Below are 16,754 nucleotides of genomic sequence, written 5' to 3' on the forward strand. Positions count from 1 at the left end.
ATATAAAAAAAAAAAAAAAAAAAAAAAAAAAACACGTTCGACCGATATGTATTGTTGTGTAATCTGTAAGAGCAGCGCCAGAAATGCTGTTCGTATACGCGTACGGGTATACCATTATATGATATGTATATTGATATTTGTCGTCGACCGATCGAAAGTCGACATTATAATATATGTACAACACGATTCCGTCCTCCACTGCTTTTTGTATATGTGTACTGGAGAAGCAAGCGTCAAACAAAAGCAACAGACCCATAATGCTGATGCGATATTATCATATTGTATGCGAAAAATAAAAAAAATAAAGTACATCAAATTACTTATTGTTATAAAACATATCGTCCACGTGTTTGTCTTCATTCCAGCCCAATCGAGTATCGCAAAAAAAGGGTTTTATGAAAAAAAAAAAAAAAAAAAAAAAAAAAAAAAAAAAAAAAAAGTCACGTAGCAGCAATTCCATGTATACACAGTCATCGGAGACAGGTGGCGGGTCGTCGGGCGAGTAAGTATACACCTACACGGATACCCCCATTGATCGACCGACCACATCTCTCCCTGCATCGAACTCTTCGCGTTCTCGCGCATGTGTGTATACGTATGAATGTAAGTATATATTCCCCAACAAAAAGTACAAACGTACTGTAGACAGCAGCCCCAAATGCCAAAGAGGAGGAGTCGTGTCGCGCAGCAAACTGTATAAGTACATTAACGTATGAAAAAGAGCATAATATGTCGGGCCGCGGCGACGACGAGACGTGCGGGTGTTTGTCGCCGAACGGAAAACCAAAGTTGGGAAGGGTAACGATGACGCGGACGACGATATTTCCAATCGAAGGATCAAACGTAGCGCCGAGGAGGGAAGCCGCAGAAGAAGAAGAGGAGCAAGAGATCCGGCGGAGTTAGATGGTACACCTCTGATGGACAAATGGCTCCAGGAGAGGAAGCTTTGGCTCTGTGGTAGCACCTTGCCGTTGTTGCCCAGGAGGTAGGACCATCGTACTTTGTATGCATGTGCAACCCTGTGTACGTTTACACACGTATACACGCATAGGGAGGACTTTATCTCTCCAAAGAGATACGCATACATAGGTGTGATACGTGTGCAAGTAGAGACCATGTATCGGCTGTTTTGTATTCGCGCGGGGGCGAAAAAGTTTGAGGACGACAGAGCAGCCGATGGGGCCGATGACAGCGCGAGGAGGTCGCGCGCCTCGAGCTTCGACGAGTTGGGATCGAGCGAGAGGTTATACATATACCTACCTAATTTTCACTTGTGTGTGTGTGCGTGTGTATTTTCGATTCAGAGTGACTACACTGTATTGCACGAGTGAGGCACTTTTCGTTTTATTGTATGCATACATGTGCTATATGTTGGGTAGGTTACCCGTACCTGTTGTTTCGCTTCACATCGCTGGATTACTTTGTTTCGAGATTTTTCGGCAAAGTGTCCTGAAATATACGGCTCAACAGCTCCGTATTGCTTCTCCTTTGATTCGTTTCGACGGAAAAAATTTCATGTCAATTGTCAACTCGATTTTCTCGATGATGTAAACAAACGGGGGGTCAGATTTTTGTTCATAGGATATATATTTTTTTTTGTTTTTTTTTTTTATTCCATCGCTACGAGTATCGATGTGGTTTATCGACTGATTGGTGAATCGTGCGATTTTTCTGATGTGTAAAGTACACACGGTACATATACGTCACTGATGAATATCTATACTGGAAGTGTGTATTTATTAATAAAAAAATTATGAACCTCACTGAGTGAATTTAGCCTCTATACATGTTTAGAAATAGATAAGCGGTAAAACCTCAAAACCTAGATATATAACTGTTGTTTTATTGAGTAACCAACGTATATATATACGTATATGTTGAAATACATTCTACTGCATAAATTACAGCTGTCATCTTTGGAAAACGGAGAATGAGGAATAAAAAGTGGTACAAGGTTGTTTCTCAAACTATTAACGTATAACTTGCTATTTTGCAACACTTACCCATCGAAATAAAAAAAAATAAAAAATATTTATAAACGATTTCACGCTTTTCACGATAATCGCTAAAACAAACAAAAGTAGTGTATAAAAATGACCGGTTTAAGGAAGTTTAAAAGTTCATTAGTTTGCTCGCGCGTTGCGAAAAATCGGAAATATGTTTATTTTTAATTTATTACTATTTTTATGCCACTAAAAACACCTTAACACTTTGGAGCTATAAATATATGTGAAGTGGCGAGTCTGTTGGCAACCTTTTGAGCTCAATTTGTAGATATTATAAAAACGACTTATTCCTAAATTTTTTGTTAAGCTGTTGAGAAAAATTAAACGAAAAATGACAGAAAAGTTGGAGCTTCTGAGAATAGAAATTTTCAAACCGAGTATAAAAAAATACCCTTTGGAAAATGACAACTTTGCCAAGTGAAGAAAAGTTATTCGTGAACTGTTATTTCAGTTCGAAAACGCGAAAAGCTCGCGTGTTTGAAAATTTTCGCGCGCGTTTCGTAGCAAGCCTGTACAGTTGCACTGTACACGTGGATGGAACTCGACCTTCGTACAAACGCGAAGGTGCAACAGCGCTTTCCACCCGATTCTAAAGTCACGCGAGGCTCCCGATAGACGCATAGATACACGTAATTGCGGCCGATCCGCGATCTCGGGTACAGTCGGAGATCGGGACGGTGGGGGGGAGCGGAAATTGAAGCGATAATTTTGCTGTTGTTGTAACACCAGCCCCACTACCACTCCGAGTCGGTGCAAAAGAGCTTTCAGGTCTTTTCATTTGGTGGCACGAAAGCGTGAAAAATTGAGATGAATAATTCAGGACGCCGTTCATTAGGGATTTGGTTCAAGGGGGTGCGATACGAAAATTTTTGAGGTAGATACCGTTTCAATAATTCAAGAGGTGAACTTTCCAATTTTCATACACACGCCCTTGAAGCATCATATCGTCGAAGCACGATTTTTCATAATTATTTTCCGTTTCAACGAGCTTTTGAGAATATTTCACATAGTCTTTATCGACGAAAAATCGATTTTTTTTCTATTTTTATGTCAATCGTTGAAATAGTATCGCAATTACTTTGATTAATATTCAACCCTTGGACGCAAAGAAAAGGAAACATCATTCCAACCACGTGCAAGTAACCAGCAAAAAATAACACTTCCGATCAAACAGCTTTTTCAGCAACTTGTACAGCTTGTATGATGTACGAGGGGGTAGACGTTGCCCCCGCCCCTGTATAGGTACAAGAGTTTCAAGTGTCGCACCAACTTAATTTTGTTTTCACATGGAGCGTTCATTCGGCCTTGTCGTCGGCCCGAACGAGCCCCTTTCCCAGCCACAATATTTATTATTCCATTAGACACGTACACGGTACACACTCGCGAGAGTATACGAGGTGTCGTGGATACATATACATATATGTATATGCTATACTGTGGACGAGAAAACACGTAGGTCGATGAACGCTGAACCGCGCAACGACGAGGGATACGATAAAAGTGCGAGGAATAATATTTTCTGCCGCTAGTGAGAGTGTACTTTTATAATTTACGTGAACAATTGAACGGTTTGTTTAGAAAAACGTATGGCTTTTTGCAATATTTTTTTCCATACGTACAGCAACGGGAAACAGATGCGCGTTTACGAAAACGGGGAACGGGCTCACATGTACTCCTTTTTTCGAGCTGAATAATTAAGTACCGGAAGGAGGAGCGTATATCAGAGCCGCGTGGCTTTGACATCGGCGAATCGCGACCGTCGCTCAAATCGATCCCGGCCAAGTAACTTACGGACATTCCCGCGCTCCTCCACTACATATTTATTACGTCGAGTCTTACTTTTTGTTTCTGTTTATCTCTTTTTTTTTCCCCCATCCACGCCGCCATTGTTAATATTACAAAGTGTCGGCTCGAGTTGATTGCTGTATTTTCACACGATGTAACTCGCACGTACAACCGTGCAAAAAAAAAAAAAAAAAAAAAAAAAAATCCGATCGATTTAAGTGGTGACGCTCACGAATCGCCGATAACGATCTTAGCTTCGTACGTTGTATCGCTCGATTCGTCAGTACCCGTGTATTTTTTGTGCCGTGATCCATCGTACTTTATCGGTTCGCGCAGCTCAAACTTTTTCACCACCGTTGGGTGATTCTTGAGATGGCCTTTCTTCGTCACTTCAACGGATAGTCAAACAAAAGGTCACCGACAATCCCCAAGCATCGCGCTACAATGTGTCCTTCGCGGAGCTTTTCCTCTTTCCGGTCGTACACGACAGCTTATACACACGGTTAGGGCAAGCACACCCATAATTGAACGGACCGAAAAGCTAACGTGGCCACATCGATTGTCAATATATAATCAAGGCAGGGCCTATAGACTCTGTACGCGTACGGTTGCGGGGGGGGGGGTAGGTATATGTGCACCGCGTATTGTAATGTATCGTGGATATATATGTTCGGACGAAAACTCACGCGTGCGTCAATTATAAGGCTATGTATATATATGTATGTATAGCGGATAGAGGGATGGTATAGCGCGCGTGGATCGGCAAGTAGTAGGGCTCGGTGTGCGCGCCGGCGAGGTTCGCGCCGATGACAAAACTTGAAAAAGGACTTGGCTCGATGGATATCATTTTGAAGTATCTGTACGTATATCAGCAGCGAAGCAACATTCAGCCAGTAGTGTATTATGTATAGCACCTGTTGTTTGTGCTCATGTGAAATTTTCCTTTTTTTTCTTTTTTTTTTTTTTCCCCACCCCCTTGTACTTTGGTGTCGTTTTTAATTGTGTTTTTTCTATGTGCTTGGGGATGCATTGCCGATCGAATCGATGATTCGTTAAAAAGTGCAAACGAACGAGTGAGTTGGAAGCTTTACCGAAAAGTGTTTTGCATCGAGTGTGAAACTAATAATGATGCGCGTCAAATTAAGAGTTGTTAGCGAGTGCAAAGCGCTGATATTCGCCATTTGAATGGGTTCGAGCATGGACTGTTGCTCCAACGAAGAGATGACGTTCAGAGTCATTGGGTAAATTTTTTACAGTACGCGCGAGCACTTTCATTGTTTATTCACGCCTTGCTTTACAGCCACGCACGAGATTCACGAAATTAAGATTTCATCTTTTTTTTTTTCCTCCCCCGTCATTGCTTTGTACATATACGTGTATATTTACTATTGAATCGAGTTGCAGTTTACTGAAAACAAAAAAGTAGCCAGGCTTGAGCACGGATGCCTCATCAATTTTTTACAATTTGGAGGAAAAAAAAAAGAGTTAAATATAGTGGGGAACAAAAAAAAATTTCTCTTAGTGTGTTTGGAAAAATAGTGCCCAGGGACTGCTCGTGTCAGCATCGCAACAGGTGATTTATGAAATACGCACTTATCTGAAGTTAGTTTCGGTTCGTTCGGCCCTCGCGACGCGCGTATAACCTTTCGTTGGAAAATTCAATCAAGCGGGTCTAATTGCAAAATTACGCGTTACGGTGATTTTTCCGATGGATCGCAAATTACGAGTTTCGTGGACAATAAAATGGTCAACGATTTGAGATATGCAAATTACAGGGAGTTCACTCCGATTTGGTAGGTTACATCGACTAGTCGTTCAGTTTTTCTATTTTTTTTTTTTTTTTTTTTTTTTTTTCAAATTAAAAAAAAATCGGTACGAATTTCCCAGTGTGAAATACTTAGATGAAAAAAGAAAAAGAAACAACGACAAGATTCACTCCTTAATTGATGTGAAACATATCCTTGGTTTTTTTTTAAATAAAAATGTATCGTGAAAAATGCAACACAAGTATAGTACACCTCAAATTGAGAACCTTTATTGAGGAAAAAAAAAAGGAAAGTATCGTCAGTGAGCTACACTAGGTATTTCCTGTACACACTCGTTGATGGAGTTGTATAGGTATAATGGCCTTGAGACGTAATAGCAAGAGTAGACTTTTCTGTACACCCTCCAAGAAATAACACAAAGTGACTGCAACGCTATTGGAATCGAGTCTTAATAAACTACGTAGCTATGATTGAAGGAAAAAAAAAAAAAAAGCATCGTCGAAATCAAATATCACCCGATGAAATCTTAACGAGCCGACATCCCCAACCCTTACACCGGAGCCAACAACATTGCCCATAATCGAGAAACAGTACAGCGGAAAGACCATCACCATTCGTTCGCTCGTGACGTATTTAGCGAGTACATACGTTTGTACACCTAAATGTTGTACTTGCGGGGGTATGTAGTATACAACAAAGATCCAAGAGTAAGAATAAGGCGCGCCTGCGCCAGTGGGGGATGAAAACCCAAGCCACTGGTCAGCCAGAGTCGCTACTACTATATAAGTAATGTATAATATGTTCCTCGGGGAGAAACGCGAGAGAAAGAGCGGGGGGTGAAGCAAGCATAAGAGTGCGGCTGTGTGTTTGTGTACGTTAGGTAATACACGTAGAGCCGTGCCGAGGGGAGCTTGACCCTTGGTCAATGGCGAGGTACGGTCAGTTTGGCTCTTAGCCACCGCACGGGGAGCACAGAGAGAGAGAGAAAAAAAAAGAATATGCTCTTCACGCAGCAGCTCAACTTGCCATGCCTGGCGAGGTACCGAAAGTACGTATACATATAATACGCGTGCTGGACTCGACACCTTCATTTTTTTCCACCAGGTTTTTTTTACATTCATTCTCGCTTGGTGTTGTGGTGGTTTTGTATATTTTTGTTTGGGTTCGTTGATGCAAAAGTTTTGCAACCGCGCCCCTACGATATGCACACATACCGATATAGATCCCACTTACGGAACACACCGTACCGATGGACTATGAGAAAAATAAATCATTAAATGAATGAATATGAACGCGTTGTGGGTGCAGGTCGAGGGCGCCGAGCAAAGCGATGGAGCGGTACGAGCGGCTGGGCCGGCTCGGCGAGGGCAGCTACGGGGTCGTCTTCCAGTGCAGGGATCGGCAAACCGGTCGGCTCGTCGCTGTCAAAAAATTCCAGCAAACCGAGGACGACCCGCTCATCAGGAAGATCGCCCTCAGGGAAATCAGGCTGCTCAAGGTGCGTTGCTCAATCCTTTTTTTCCTTTTTTCTTTTTGTTCTTTTTTTCTTTTTTTTTTTGTTTTCTTTAGCAGGCAAACAATTAGTACGTACGTAGGTGCGACATGAAGCATTACAGTGACTCTAAAAATCGTTGATTTTTCATAGTTTTAAAATTAAGCTCTCTTAGCTCACTGTCCACATAAGTAACACGAGAAAGCTACACACAGGGCGATAATAATCATGTCGTAATTTTACGAACACTTCTGCGGTAGTATGTACCTGCATAATGTATTGAGTATTGCAATCTGTATACATGTACCTATGCAAAACCGAATAGTAGTGACGAAAGGGGAGAAGTTACATTACACTCATACTTGCTTCTGGGGAATCAAAGTTACACATAGTAATAGTACGGATAACACATAAAAGTACACCACCCACACCAGTGGTAAGAGAAGGGAGGTAGAGAGAGGGAGGGAGAGAGGTATGGTCAAGCAGACCCCAAGTTTCCTTCCTTCGCATCAGGGGTTCAACGACCCGTGGACAAAGGTATATACATCAGGTGGGTTCTTGCCTCCTCTGCTTCTGCTACTTTGGCTTGGTCACTTACGCCCTTGCTTGGATTATTGTACTATACACTATAGAGTATTGTTCAACTTTCACCTGAAATTGCGCGATCTATTTGTTTTTAAAACCACCCCATCTCATTAGTATAACGATATATATCAAATAGCTCTCGTGATTCATGATGATAATCATTGTTTTGCGTTTGTCGTAGGCCTCGATACGCGTCAAAGGTGCAGTGAATTATCGCAAAAGAAAGCAAGTACACGTTTAACCCTTTCTCGTTCTACCATCATCTAAAAACGCAAATAGCCTCGGGTAAATCCATTGTCGCAGCTAACAAAGAAATGTCCCCGCCAACCACTCGCTTCGCTCTGATATGTTTCCTTGGACAAATCAACGATTAATCATGTGCACGCGACTCTTTTTTCAATGACGCTTGAGGTAAAGGGACCTTTTGGAGCAAATAAAAATAACAAGTACCAATCACATACAATAGTAACTCTTTCGCACGACACAATGATTGTTTCTAATAATATCTAGTAATGAAACAATATCTCGTCTCTCCATTGTCATACTTTCAAATTTTCGTGTTGATTCAAACTTGCAAAAAGTGTACGCATTTTACCGAATAGTAAAGTAATAGTAAACTAAGTAAAAGCACTAAAATAATAGTTTTACCAGAAATGGTTTTATAATTGGTACTCCCACCTTGAGCACATTACTCATGTGCAATTTGGAAAAGAGAAAATGTAAGATCCTCCGTATATAGCCGTACATACATGCAATACCAAAGTAGTATAGCCACTGGTCAATACGACAACGAGTATAGGTATATCGTACATCTATAGCTGTACAGGTACATTTATGTACACGCGCGGTCAATATCTTGGCGTGCACCTTATCGTCCGCTCGTAACTCTTACGGCCGCGTTGCAGGTGTTTTCCTTCTTTCCTCTCGGAATTACTACGCCGATGTACCTACTCCCTCGAGCAGCTATTACCGGTTTAATAACCCCCCTATCTCTGGCGAGGAGTTGCGCGACAGATCTGTCTCTTTTTTACATTTTTGCGTCCGATCGCGGAAAAATCGAGGAATCAACAGGAAGGCTTTGGAAAATATTCAACTGTTTGTACCCACGATCGAATGTTCGTTGGTCCACGTGATGGTAAAATTTACACTCGATTCCCCTTCCCATGGGGTATTGGTCACAAAATTATATTTCCCTCAAGGTCCAAAAGCGAGAGCACACAAAAAAAAAAAATACCTCTTCCCTCGTTCGTAGTTAATCGAGCGAGAAAATTTGCCCAGCTTGAAAATCGCGTGCGTCGACGAAGCTCGTCCTACCGCGTATCGCATGCTCGCGGACTGGAACTCGAAAACCAACATCAGTGGCAGCGATCGGTTCTGCTCTCGTCACTTCCCCTTCGAGTAAATCGGAAAACCGGCACTGTACCTCGCGTGCAGCCCCTCGACTACGGCTTTTCCGCATATATAAGTACATATACTACACACATCGCATCGATGTAAACTCATGGAGGATCTTTGCTCGGAATCCAAAGAGGAATCCCGACTATAAATAGTGGTTGGTTCGCGTGAACAAAATTACATGCAAATTTGGCCTGTCAACCGAGCTGCTATTTATACAGGTATACCCTACCTATGAAAAAAAAAAAAAAAAAAAAACAAGCAGGGAGTCTATACTTATTATATATGGTATAGAGTCGCTGCAGGTGTAAGTAATAATGAGTACCTGTATCGATCGCGCAAACGGCGTTATGGAATCTTGAACCTGACCCCTTCGTCCGAGCGGATCAAAAAGACGAGTTGATTTCGTCCTTGCACATGATAATTATACGTGTAGAGCCAACTTGAATGTTGTTTTTTTTTTTTTTTTTTTTTTTTTTTTTGCTAATCCAGAGCTGATTTGAAATTGAAATTAGGGTCTCATTAGGCTAACGGTAAAAAAAAAAAAAGGAAGGAAAAGAGGATTAACGTATACACGTGTGTAAGGTCGAATGCAGGGCAGGTCTTGTTATTGTTCCGCCACGACGATGTGATTCATTATGTGCGCGTGTAATGTTACACTCGTGTGTAAGTATACATCCTTGGGGAGGAAAATCGATTGTTAAAGAAAAAAAAATATACGATAAAGTATTTTAAAAACGGTTTCTTTCAAGAGTAAAAAAAAAAAAAAAAAAAAAAAAAGTATTGATGATTTGTACAGTTATGCACGCGAAAAACAAAAGTTAAACATACTTAGTTATGGCACATGTGATATGTTTTTTCCACACTGGGATAAAGATTTTGTTTCACTGGTCAAGATTTTCATCTCCAATGAAAATACTCCTAAAAACAAAAAAAAAAAAAAAAAAAAAAAAACACGTTGGTTCCTCCAGAATTTAAAGCACCCAAACCTGGTGAACCTACTCGAGGTGTTCAGGCGCAAGCGCAAGCTGCACCTCGTGTTCGAGTACTGCGAGCGGACTTTGCTCAACGAGATGGAGAAATACCCGCACGGGTGTCCCGAGCTGATGACGAAGCAGCTCACCTGGCAGATACTCCAGGGTGTGGCCTACTGCCACAGGCTCGGCTGCGTGCACCGGGACGTCAAGCCCGAAAACATACTGCTCACCGCCGACAATGTCGTCAAACTCTGTGACTTTGGATTCGCGCGGATGCTCAGCCCCGGCGAGAACTACACCGAGTACGTGGCCACCAGGTGGTACCGGGCACCCGAGCTCCTCGTAAGTCCTCCCGCGCAAAATACCTCGTCGAGTTGAAATAACGTACGTGTTTGATTGATTTTTCAAAGGTGGGGGACACGCAGTACAGCACACCAGTCGACGTCTGGGCGATCGGCTGCGTTTACGCGGAGCTCATAAGGGGCGAGGCCCTCTGGCCGGGCAAGTCGGACGTCGACCAGCTCTACTTGATACGAAGGACGCTGGGTGACCTGCTGCCCAGGCACATGGCCATATTCCAGCAGAACGAGTTCTTTGCGGGCATTACCCTGCCCGCCCCGCAGACCCTCACGCCTCTCGAGACGCAGCTGCCCGAGACGGCCAACTCGAAGCTCCAGGTATATATTTTACGCGCTACTTACTTTTCAAGCAGTTACAACACATGATTGGTTGATGGTGCATTGTATCGGTAATTTTTAGTACCGATTTTTTAATTGGGAGAGGAATAAATCCCCATTTCGATTTTCCATTGTTTAAGTGCCTTTTTTTTCTTTTTTTTTTTTTTTTTTTTGATGAAAATGTATTTTCCAAGTATAAATAAAGCATTACGTTTCTACCAAAAAAACATATTTCCGGAAAATTGAGAGAGGTGGACATGTCCAAATCTGTTTGTTTGTGAAAATATTATCGATCGGCTCGAATCGTTCGTAAAAAAAAGCCAGTATTTTTAACACTTTGTATATGCATGTGTATCACCGGGACGATTGTTTTGCAGCTGGATTTCCTGCACAAGTGCCTGGACAAAGATCCGGACAAGCGATGGGCGTGCGACCAGCTGCTGCAGCACGTCTACTTTGAGAATTTCCACTTCAAGATGCCCGACGCCGAGATGGAGGAGTTTGAAAAGCTGAGAAACCTTCGGGAACGATCGAGAGTAAGTGTACCTGTACATAGCCACGAAAACTATACGAATAGGTGTATATATATATATACCTAACTCGATGAACATTGATTTCAGCCCAACAATTTCGGGCAGATGGTACTGCCGCAGCTTCCGAAGGCGGCCGCTGGTGGTGGGTACGCGAACGGCCACACCGAAGCCAGACCGCGAAGCTCGTCGCTCCGGCACCAGCAGAGCTTTGACCACTTGCCCGTTATCAGGGGCTAGTTTTCAATACAGACAATCACACATATACCTATTACATGAACGATGATCGCTCTGCCGATTATCTATTTTTTTTTTTTTTTTTTTTTTCTTTTCCAAACGATGTACTTACATGGACTCCTCTCCATGATTGAGGTAACACGCGACGATTGCCCCAATATTCATCGGGTCTGATTCGAAATAAACGTATACATAAGAATATATTGTAAACTGATTGATTGTTGGTTGGTTCTGTGTTTAGTCGATATTGTATCGTTGCGCGATTATTGCATGTATACTTTACAACAAGTGGAGCGTACTTGAATACTTTTATTCCTTTTTTCCGAGTTTCTTGGAGTGTTTTTTTTTTTTTTTTTTTTTTCGTAATAGAATGACCACAAAAAAATTAGCGCAAGTGCTCGGAAGTTCATCGTTTCGTTTAGAACAACTGCTTTGGTCAACAAATTTTTTGCGGAGTGTCAAACTCTACGTATATCCGGGGTTTTTTTTAGTACGTGCATTTGATCGAATTTATGTATATTAAGTGGTGCATGTTGCTGTCATACAGAGAATTTATATATATATGTGCACTTTTTTATAGACACACACAACGGTTACCCAATTTTTCTGTTTTCTTTTCCCCCTTTGCAAGCTTGCGAATGATATTTCGTTTTTTGTTGATCATTTATCATGTGACCTTGTAAATCATCCCATTTTAATATACATACGTCATTAATAAAGAATTTATAAAAAATAAAACAATTTTTTTGTTTCATTACAACTCGATTAATAGTGAGTATAAGTAGAATTAATGCTTTTGTAATTGCACTCGGATGATTAATAACAAGTTACTGAAGCTCTGTGGGAAATGGATAAATTTTCTAGACCTTAAACTGTTTAATTTTTCATTTCAATTTTTAATGAATACAACTTTTATAATTTCACCCAGTATTGATGTAGCAAATTGTTTTAAATGTGTACAAAAAAGAAAAAAGAATTTTTAAATAAACATGAGTTATAACTTTAATTGACAATTGCACCCGACTTTACATAATTTGCATATTTTAAAGAACCTTTCTGTTAACTCTAGGTGAAATAAAAAAAAAAAAAAAAACTTTTCTTCGCAACTGACAATTTTTTTTTTCAAAAATTTGCTTGTTCAACACTAATAGAAACTTTTATTGCATTTTACAAATGTCACTTTAATTAAATCTCGAAAATTAATTTTGTTAATAATTGTTTCAAATAAAATTGATGTTTAAACTGAAAAAAAGCACCTCGAGTGTAGACAAAATTATGCAATTAGTAAGCTAAATTTAGAATGAATTTGATAATAAATTTGACTTATCTTGAAAAAAAAAAGAAAAAGATTTTGCAACTCATCATCCACGAAAGCAGACAACAGATGATGCTTTAATCAGCTGTTGGGGAGAGAGAGGGATCCCTCTGGTGTATTATAAATATCAGGTTCGTATTAGGTATAATATAAGAGTCGGCGTTTTTCTGTTAACTCTCGACACTGCAGTGCTCAAAAAAATGGCAATCATGAAGTTAGTGAGGTAAGACTCAACAGTGATTGTTTATTAACCAAGTTCGAATGCATTTGTCATGTAATTTAAAAAAAAAAAAAAAAAAAAAAAAAAAAAAAAAAAAACCCTTGAACTATGTAATATGCGCATGTAATTTAAACACCTGTCCCGAATAGGTTATCCTCGCAAAAAAATATATACACTTGTTGAACAAAAACTCGGCTGAAGAAAAACCTTTGCGCAATCGATATTCTCGCACTGCGAAAAAAACTTTTCAAGTGCAACACAATTCTGGCGGGGGTGCAAATGGAAAATCAATTTTTCCAACGTGTACGTGGGTGAGATATATGTTGCGAAGCCGGGCAAGTGCATCAGTGCAAAAAAAAAACTTCTCTACTCGTGCTCAGGCGCACTGCGGTACCACCACGTTGATCTATATAAATATATATATATATAAAGTGCGATGCTTTTTTGGCACGCAAGCTCGCAGAACTTCTCTGTTTTTCGCGAAAGCCACTTTTCAGAACATTTAAATTTTCAACACTTGCAATTAAAAAATTATATAAAATTTGGTTTTTGCTGTTTAAAAGCCGATGTAGCTTGTAAGCCCGATTTTGCAAATTGTGAAAATGGTATTTGAAATATTACATCAATTGAGTAAAAATAAAATGGCACGAAATTGCTGTTCGATAATTTTTTTCTTTTTTCGTAATAGATTTTCGTAGGGATAATTCTGTGAAGAATCAATTTTTTAAATTAAAATATGATAATAAAGTTGGTGTTTAACAAGTGCTACAGCATAGTTGCCATTGACAACTCGAGAAACAAAAAAAAGTTCAGTTTCTAAATAATTCATTAGATAGATATACTCAAGTATGACTGGGCGATATGTTTAAAAATATCTTTATTCACTAAAGATAATATCCTATACTGTGTAAAAGTTAAAAATCAGAAAGTGCAATTATCTCCACTAATCAATAAAAATACGCGTCAATAAAAAAAAAAAATAAAATAAAAGTATTATTATAATAAAAATTATACTTGGGTTAATTAGTAAGAAAATAGCAGGTAAACTGCAGCTGTTTTGCAATGCTTAAAAATAATACATCAACATCTTGGTAGCACAAGAGTAAGGTAGGTTGCTCTAAAAATAATGCATTTGTGTCCTATGCACCTAGCCCCAAGTCAACCTTGAAGCTGTACAGCTTGTTTGTGGTGCTGAAAAGCTGTCACAGGAGCATGGCCATGCAGACCGTGAAGCTGTCATCTGGACAGAACATGCCCGTTGTTGGATTGGGGACATGGCAGGTGACTGAACATTGATGTGGATTCAATGTATAATTAACTAACTACGAATTAATTAACTACGAATTTGTCATCTTTCGTTTCAAACCAAAGTTTAGAAATAAATTTTGACACACAACTTGAGAGATACAGTTCCAGGTAAAAGTGTTCATTTTGTTGCAGGCACAACCTGAAGAAACAGAGGCAATAATAAAAATTGCATTAGACAGTGGCTATAGGCATTTTGATACTGCATTCAATTACAACAATGAGGAAAGTATAGGAAAATCGATAAAAAAGTGGCTCAGCGAAGGAGGAAAGCGTGAAGACCTTTTCATAACGACAAAGGTGAAACTAAATTTTAAAAAATAATTAATTTATAGCAATGAGGATCGTCAGTTTACAGTTAAAAAATTTTTCAACTATAGCTCCCAAATTTTGGCAACCGACCATCGGATGTTGAAAAATTCTTGAATTTGTCCTTACAAAGGCTTGGACTGAACTATGTTGATTTGTATCTGATCCACATGCCCTTCTCATTTATTCAAGATAAAAATTCTTTTACACCAGCAATCAATGAAGACGGGTCTTTCATGCTTGATCTAGAGTCTCAACCAGTGGCAGTTTGGAAGGTATAGTGAATGCAAAATTTATGTACATTGTCAAGTTATTAAAAGTTAATGATTCATAGGAAATGGAGAAGCAAGTAAAAGCTGGAAGAGCAAAGTCCATTGGACTGAGTAATTTTAACATATCTCAAATCCAAAATATTTTGAATAATTCAGAAATCAAGCCTAGCAACGTGCAGGTACAGTATATTGTTGTGAATCTTACAAAACATTTGACCAAACTTGAAATCATTGGGAATGACTTCTGTATTCAGGTTGAACTTCATGCTTTCATGCAACAGAAGCCGCTCAGAGACTTCTGCAAGCTAAACAATATTTCAGTAACGGCCTACAGTCCTATTGGATCACCAGGAACTAAGGCACACTTCCAGGCAAAATACAACTACAGTGTTGAAACGTTCCCAGATTTATTGGGACATCCAGTTCTCAATCAGATAGCTAGTGCACGCAATAAAACACCAGCTCAGGTGCTCCTACGACATGCAGTTCAAGGAGGAGTCATCGTCATACCAAAGAGTACTAATCCAGAAAGAATAAAGTCTAACATTCAGATATTTGATTTTATATTGACAGACGAAGAAATGGATCAACTAAATGCCTTAGATCAAGATAAAAACATGAGGATTTTCGATTTTTTATTTTTCAAAGGGTGAGTGAAATCAACAAGTTTCTTATGCTTAGTGGTAATTTTTTGAGGTTAGAAACAGTGAGAAAATATATTTTGTTTCGATAAATTTTATCGAATGATTTAAAAAATTGATATTATTTAAATAATTAATTATAAATTAAACTCACTGTTAAAACTTTTATGGCAACTTGCATATTTTGTTTTACTCTGGAAAGTAGATACTTGCTTTGGCGTTAAAACTGTACTCATTGTCAAGTTTTTCTTCTTTTCCGCAATTTTTCCTTCTAAAAATAACCAATAAATGCAAATAATGAATCAACTATGTAATTGTCTGTCAAATACTACATACTTACTTATCTGTCACGTTTATATTTGCAAAAAAAAAAAAAAAAAAAAAGATACAAGAAACGCGCGAAATCTTAGCGCGCCAACAAAGAAACTTTTCAAATAAGTTCTTAACTCGCGTAAATTCAAAGTCACAAACGTAATCAAGATAACAACTATTTATAAAATTCAACCTTTCATTGACGATTATACAAATTTTCCTTTTCTTTCAGGGTAGAAAATCATCCGAATTATCCTTTCAAAGATGAATTAAGGACATGAAAATATACTTATATGATTAAAAAAGAATGTTAATTTATTTTGTAAAATAATGTATTGTGTACGACAATTTAAAAAAATGTTGCTTTTTCCTAAGAAAAGTTGTTATGTTTTCTGTTCCATCAATCGTTATTTAAATTTCTTCACACACATATATTTTGATGACTCATGAAAATGTAACGAAAAATAAACAAAAATGTTTCATAAAATACGCCAAAAAATGTTTGCCCGACATTAAGCAGATTTTTTGAATACATATTCACCATCGCTCCAAGAATCGGAAATGGCTCTGTTTTGCCACCATATAAAATGGTATATTATATTAGCCATACGATAGTATTAAATCCCGTAACTGTATCGAAAGGGTATATAAAAGAGAATTATACATAAATTATGGATGAAAAACAGCACTTCAAAGTCTTTTCGTATAAGTTGAGGAACTGTTTTTTTATTAGTTTAACGTATTTATTGGCGGTTGGAAAATTTATTTACGTATATACATAACGTAACAGGTTTGGGTTTTAATTTCAATTTGTATTACGTGAATAAGCGCTCACGGTTGCTTTTATGTATAAGTATAATGTTTCCTTCGCGGCGCTCGATTGGACCAAAGGCAAAAAAAAAAAAAAAAAAAAAAACGATATAGGCAAGT

General features: G+C 38.9%; 2 protein-coding genes across 5 annotated transcripts; both read left to right on the forward strand.

The window, feature by feature from the left end:
- The first annotated feature begins 771 nt into the window (after positions 1-771).
- LOC106647298 (cyclin-dependent kinase-like 4) lies at positions 772-11,797 on the forward strand. Of its 4 annotated transcripts, none has more exons than XM_014363613.2 (6): positions 772-985; positions 6,866-7,055; positions 10,001-10,348; positions 10,417-10,683; positions 11,061-11,219; positions 11,304-11,797. In XM_014363613.2, exons 1-6 carry the CDS (start codon positions 918-920, stop codon positions 11,451-11,453), a joined length of 1,182 nt encoding a protein of 393 aa, XP_014219099.2. In that variant the 5' UTR covers positions 772-917; the 3' UTR covers positions 11,454-11,797. The 4 variants fall into 4 exon arrangements, with proteins under 4 accessions (XP_014219099.2, XP_014219100.2, XP_089447007.1 ...); XM_014363614.2 differs by lacking the exon at positions 772-985 and adding an exon at positions 4,776-5,032; XM_089590881.1 differs by lacking the exon at positions 772-985 and adding an exon at positions 6,541-6,605 and having other exon boundaries at positions 6,857-7,055; positions 11,061-11,231.
- A 1,131-nt stretch (positions 11,798-12,928) lies between these two features.
- On the forward strand, positions 12,929-16,371 carry LOC106647411 (1,5-anhydro-D-fructose reductase). Its single transcript, XM_089591378.1, has 7 exons — positions 12,929-12,988; positions 14,137-14,266; positions 14,426-14,590; positions 14,671-14,874; positions 14,934-15,050; positions 15,126-15,520; positions 16,057-16,371. Exons 1-7 carry the CDS (start codon positions 12,966-12,968, stop codon positions 16,103-16,105), a joined length of 1,083 nt encoding a protein of 360 aa, XP_089447504.1. The 5' UTR covers positions 12,929-12,965; the 3' UTR covers positions 16,106-16,371.
- The last annotated feature ends 383 nt before the right edge of the window (positions 16,372-16,754 follow it).

Source organism: Copidosoma floridanum, unplaced genomic scaffold, assembly GCF_036245765.1.
Source record: "Copidosoma floridanum isolate Cflo_tuat_1 unplaced genomic scaffold, Cflo_Japanese_pri ptg000013l, whole genome shotgun sequence".
Lineage (NCBI taxonomy): Eukaryota > Metazoa > Arthropoda > Insecta > Hymenoptera > Encyrtidae > Copidosoma > Copidosoma floridanum.

Coding starts and splice junctions, on each gene's coding strand:
- LOC106647298 (XM_089590881.1), top strand. CDS start 6,556: ATGCTCTTCACGCAGCAGCTCAACTTGCCATGCCTGGCGAGGTACCGA. Junction 7,056..10,000: donor GGGAAATCAGGCTGCTCAAG/GTGCGTTGCTCA, acceptor TGGTTCCTCCAG/AATTTAAAGCACCCAAACCT. Junction 11,232..11,303: donor GATCGAGAGTAAGTGTACCT/GTACATAGCCAC, acceptor CATTGATTTCAG/CCCAACAATTTCGGGCAGAT.
- LOC106647411 (XM_089591378.1), top strand. CDS start 12,966: ATGGCAATCATGAAGTTAGTGAG. Junction 12,989..14,136: donor GCAATCATGAAGTTAGTGAG/GTAAGACTCAAC, acceptor CTATGCACCTAG/CCCCAAGTCAACCTTGAAGC. Junction 15,521..16,056: donor GATTTTTTATTTTTCAAAGG/GTGAGTGAAATC, acceptor CTTTTCTTTCAG/GGTAGAAAATCATCCGAATT.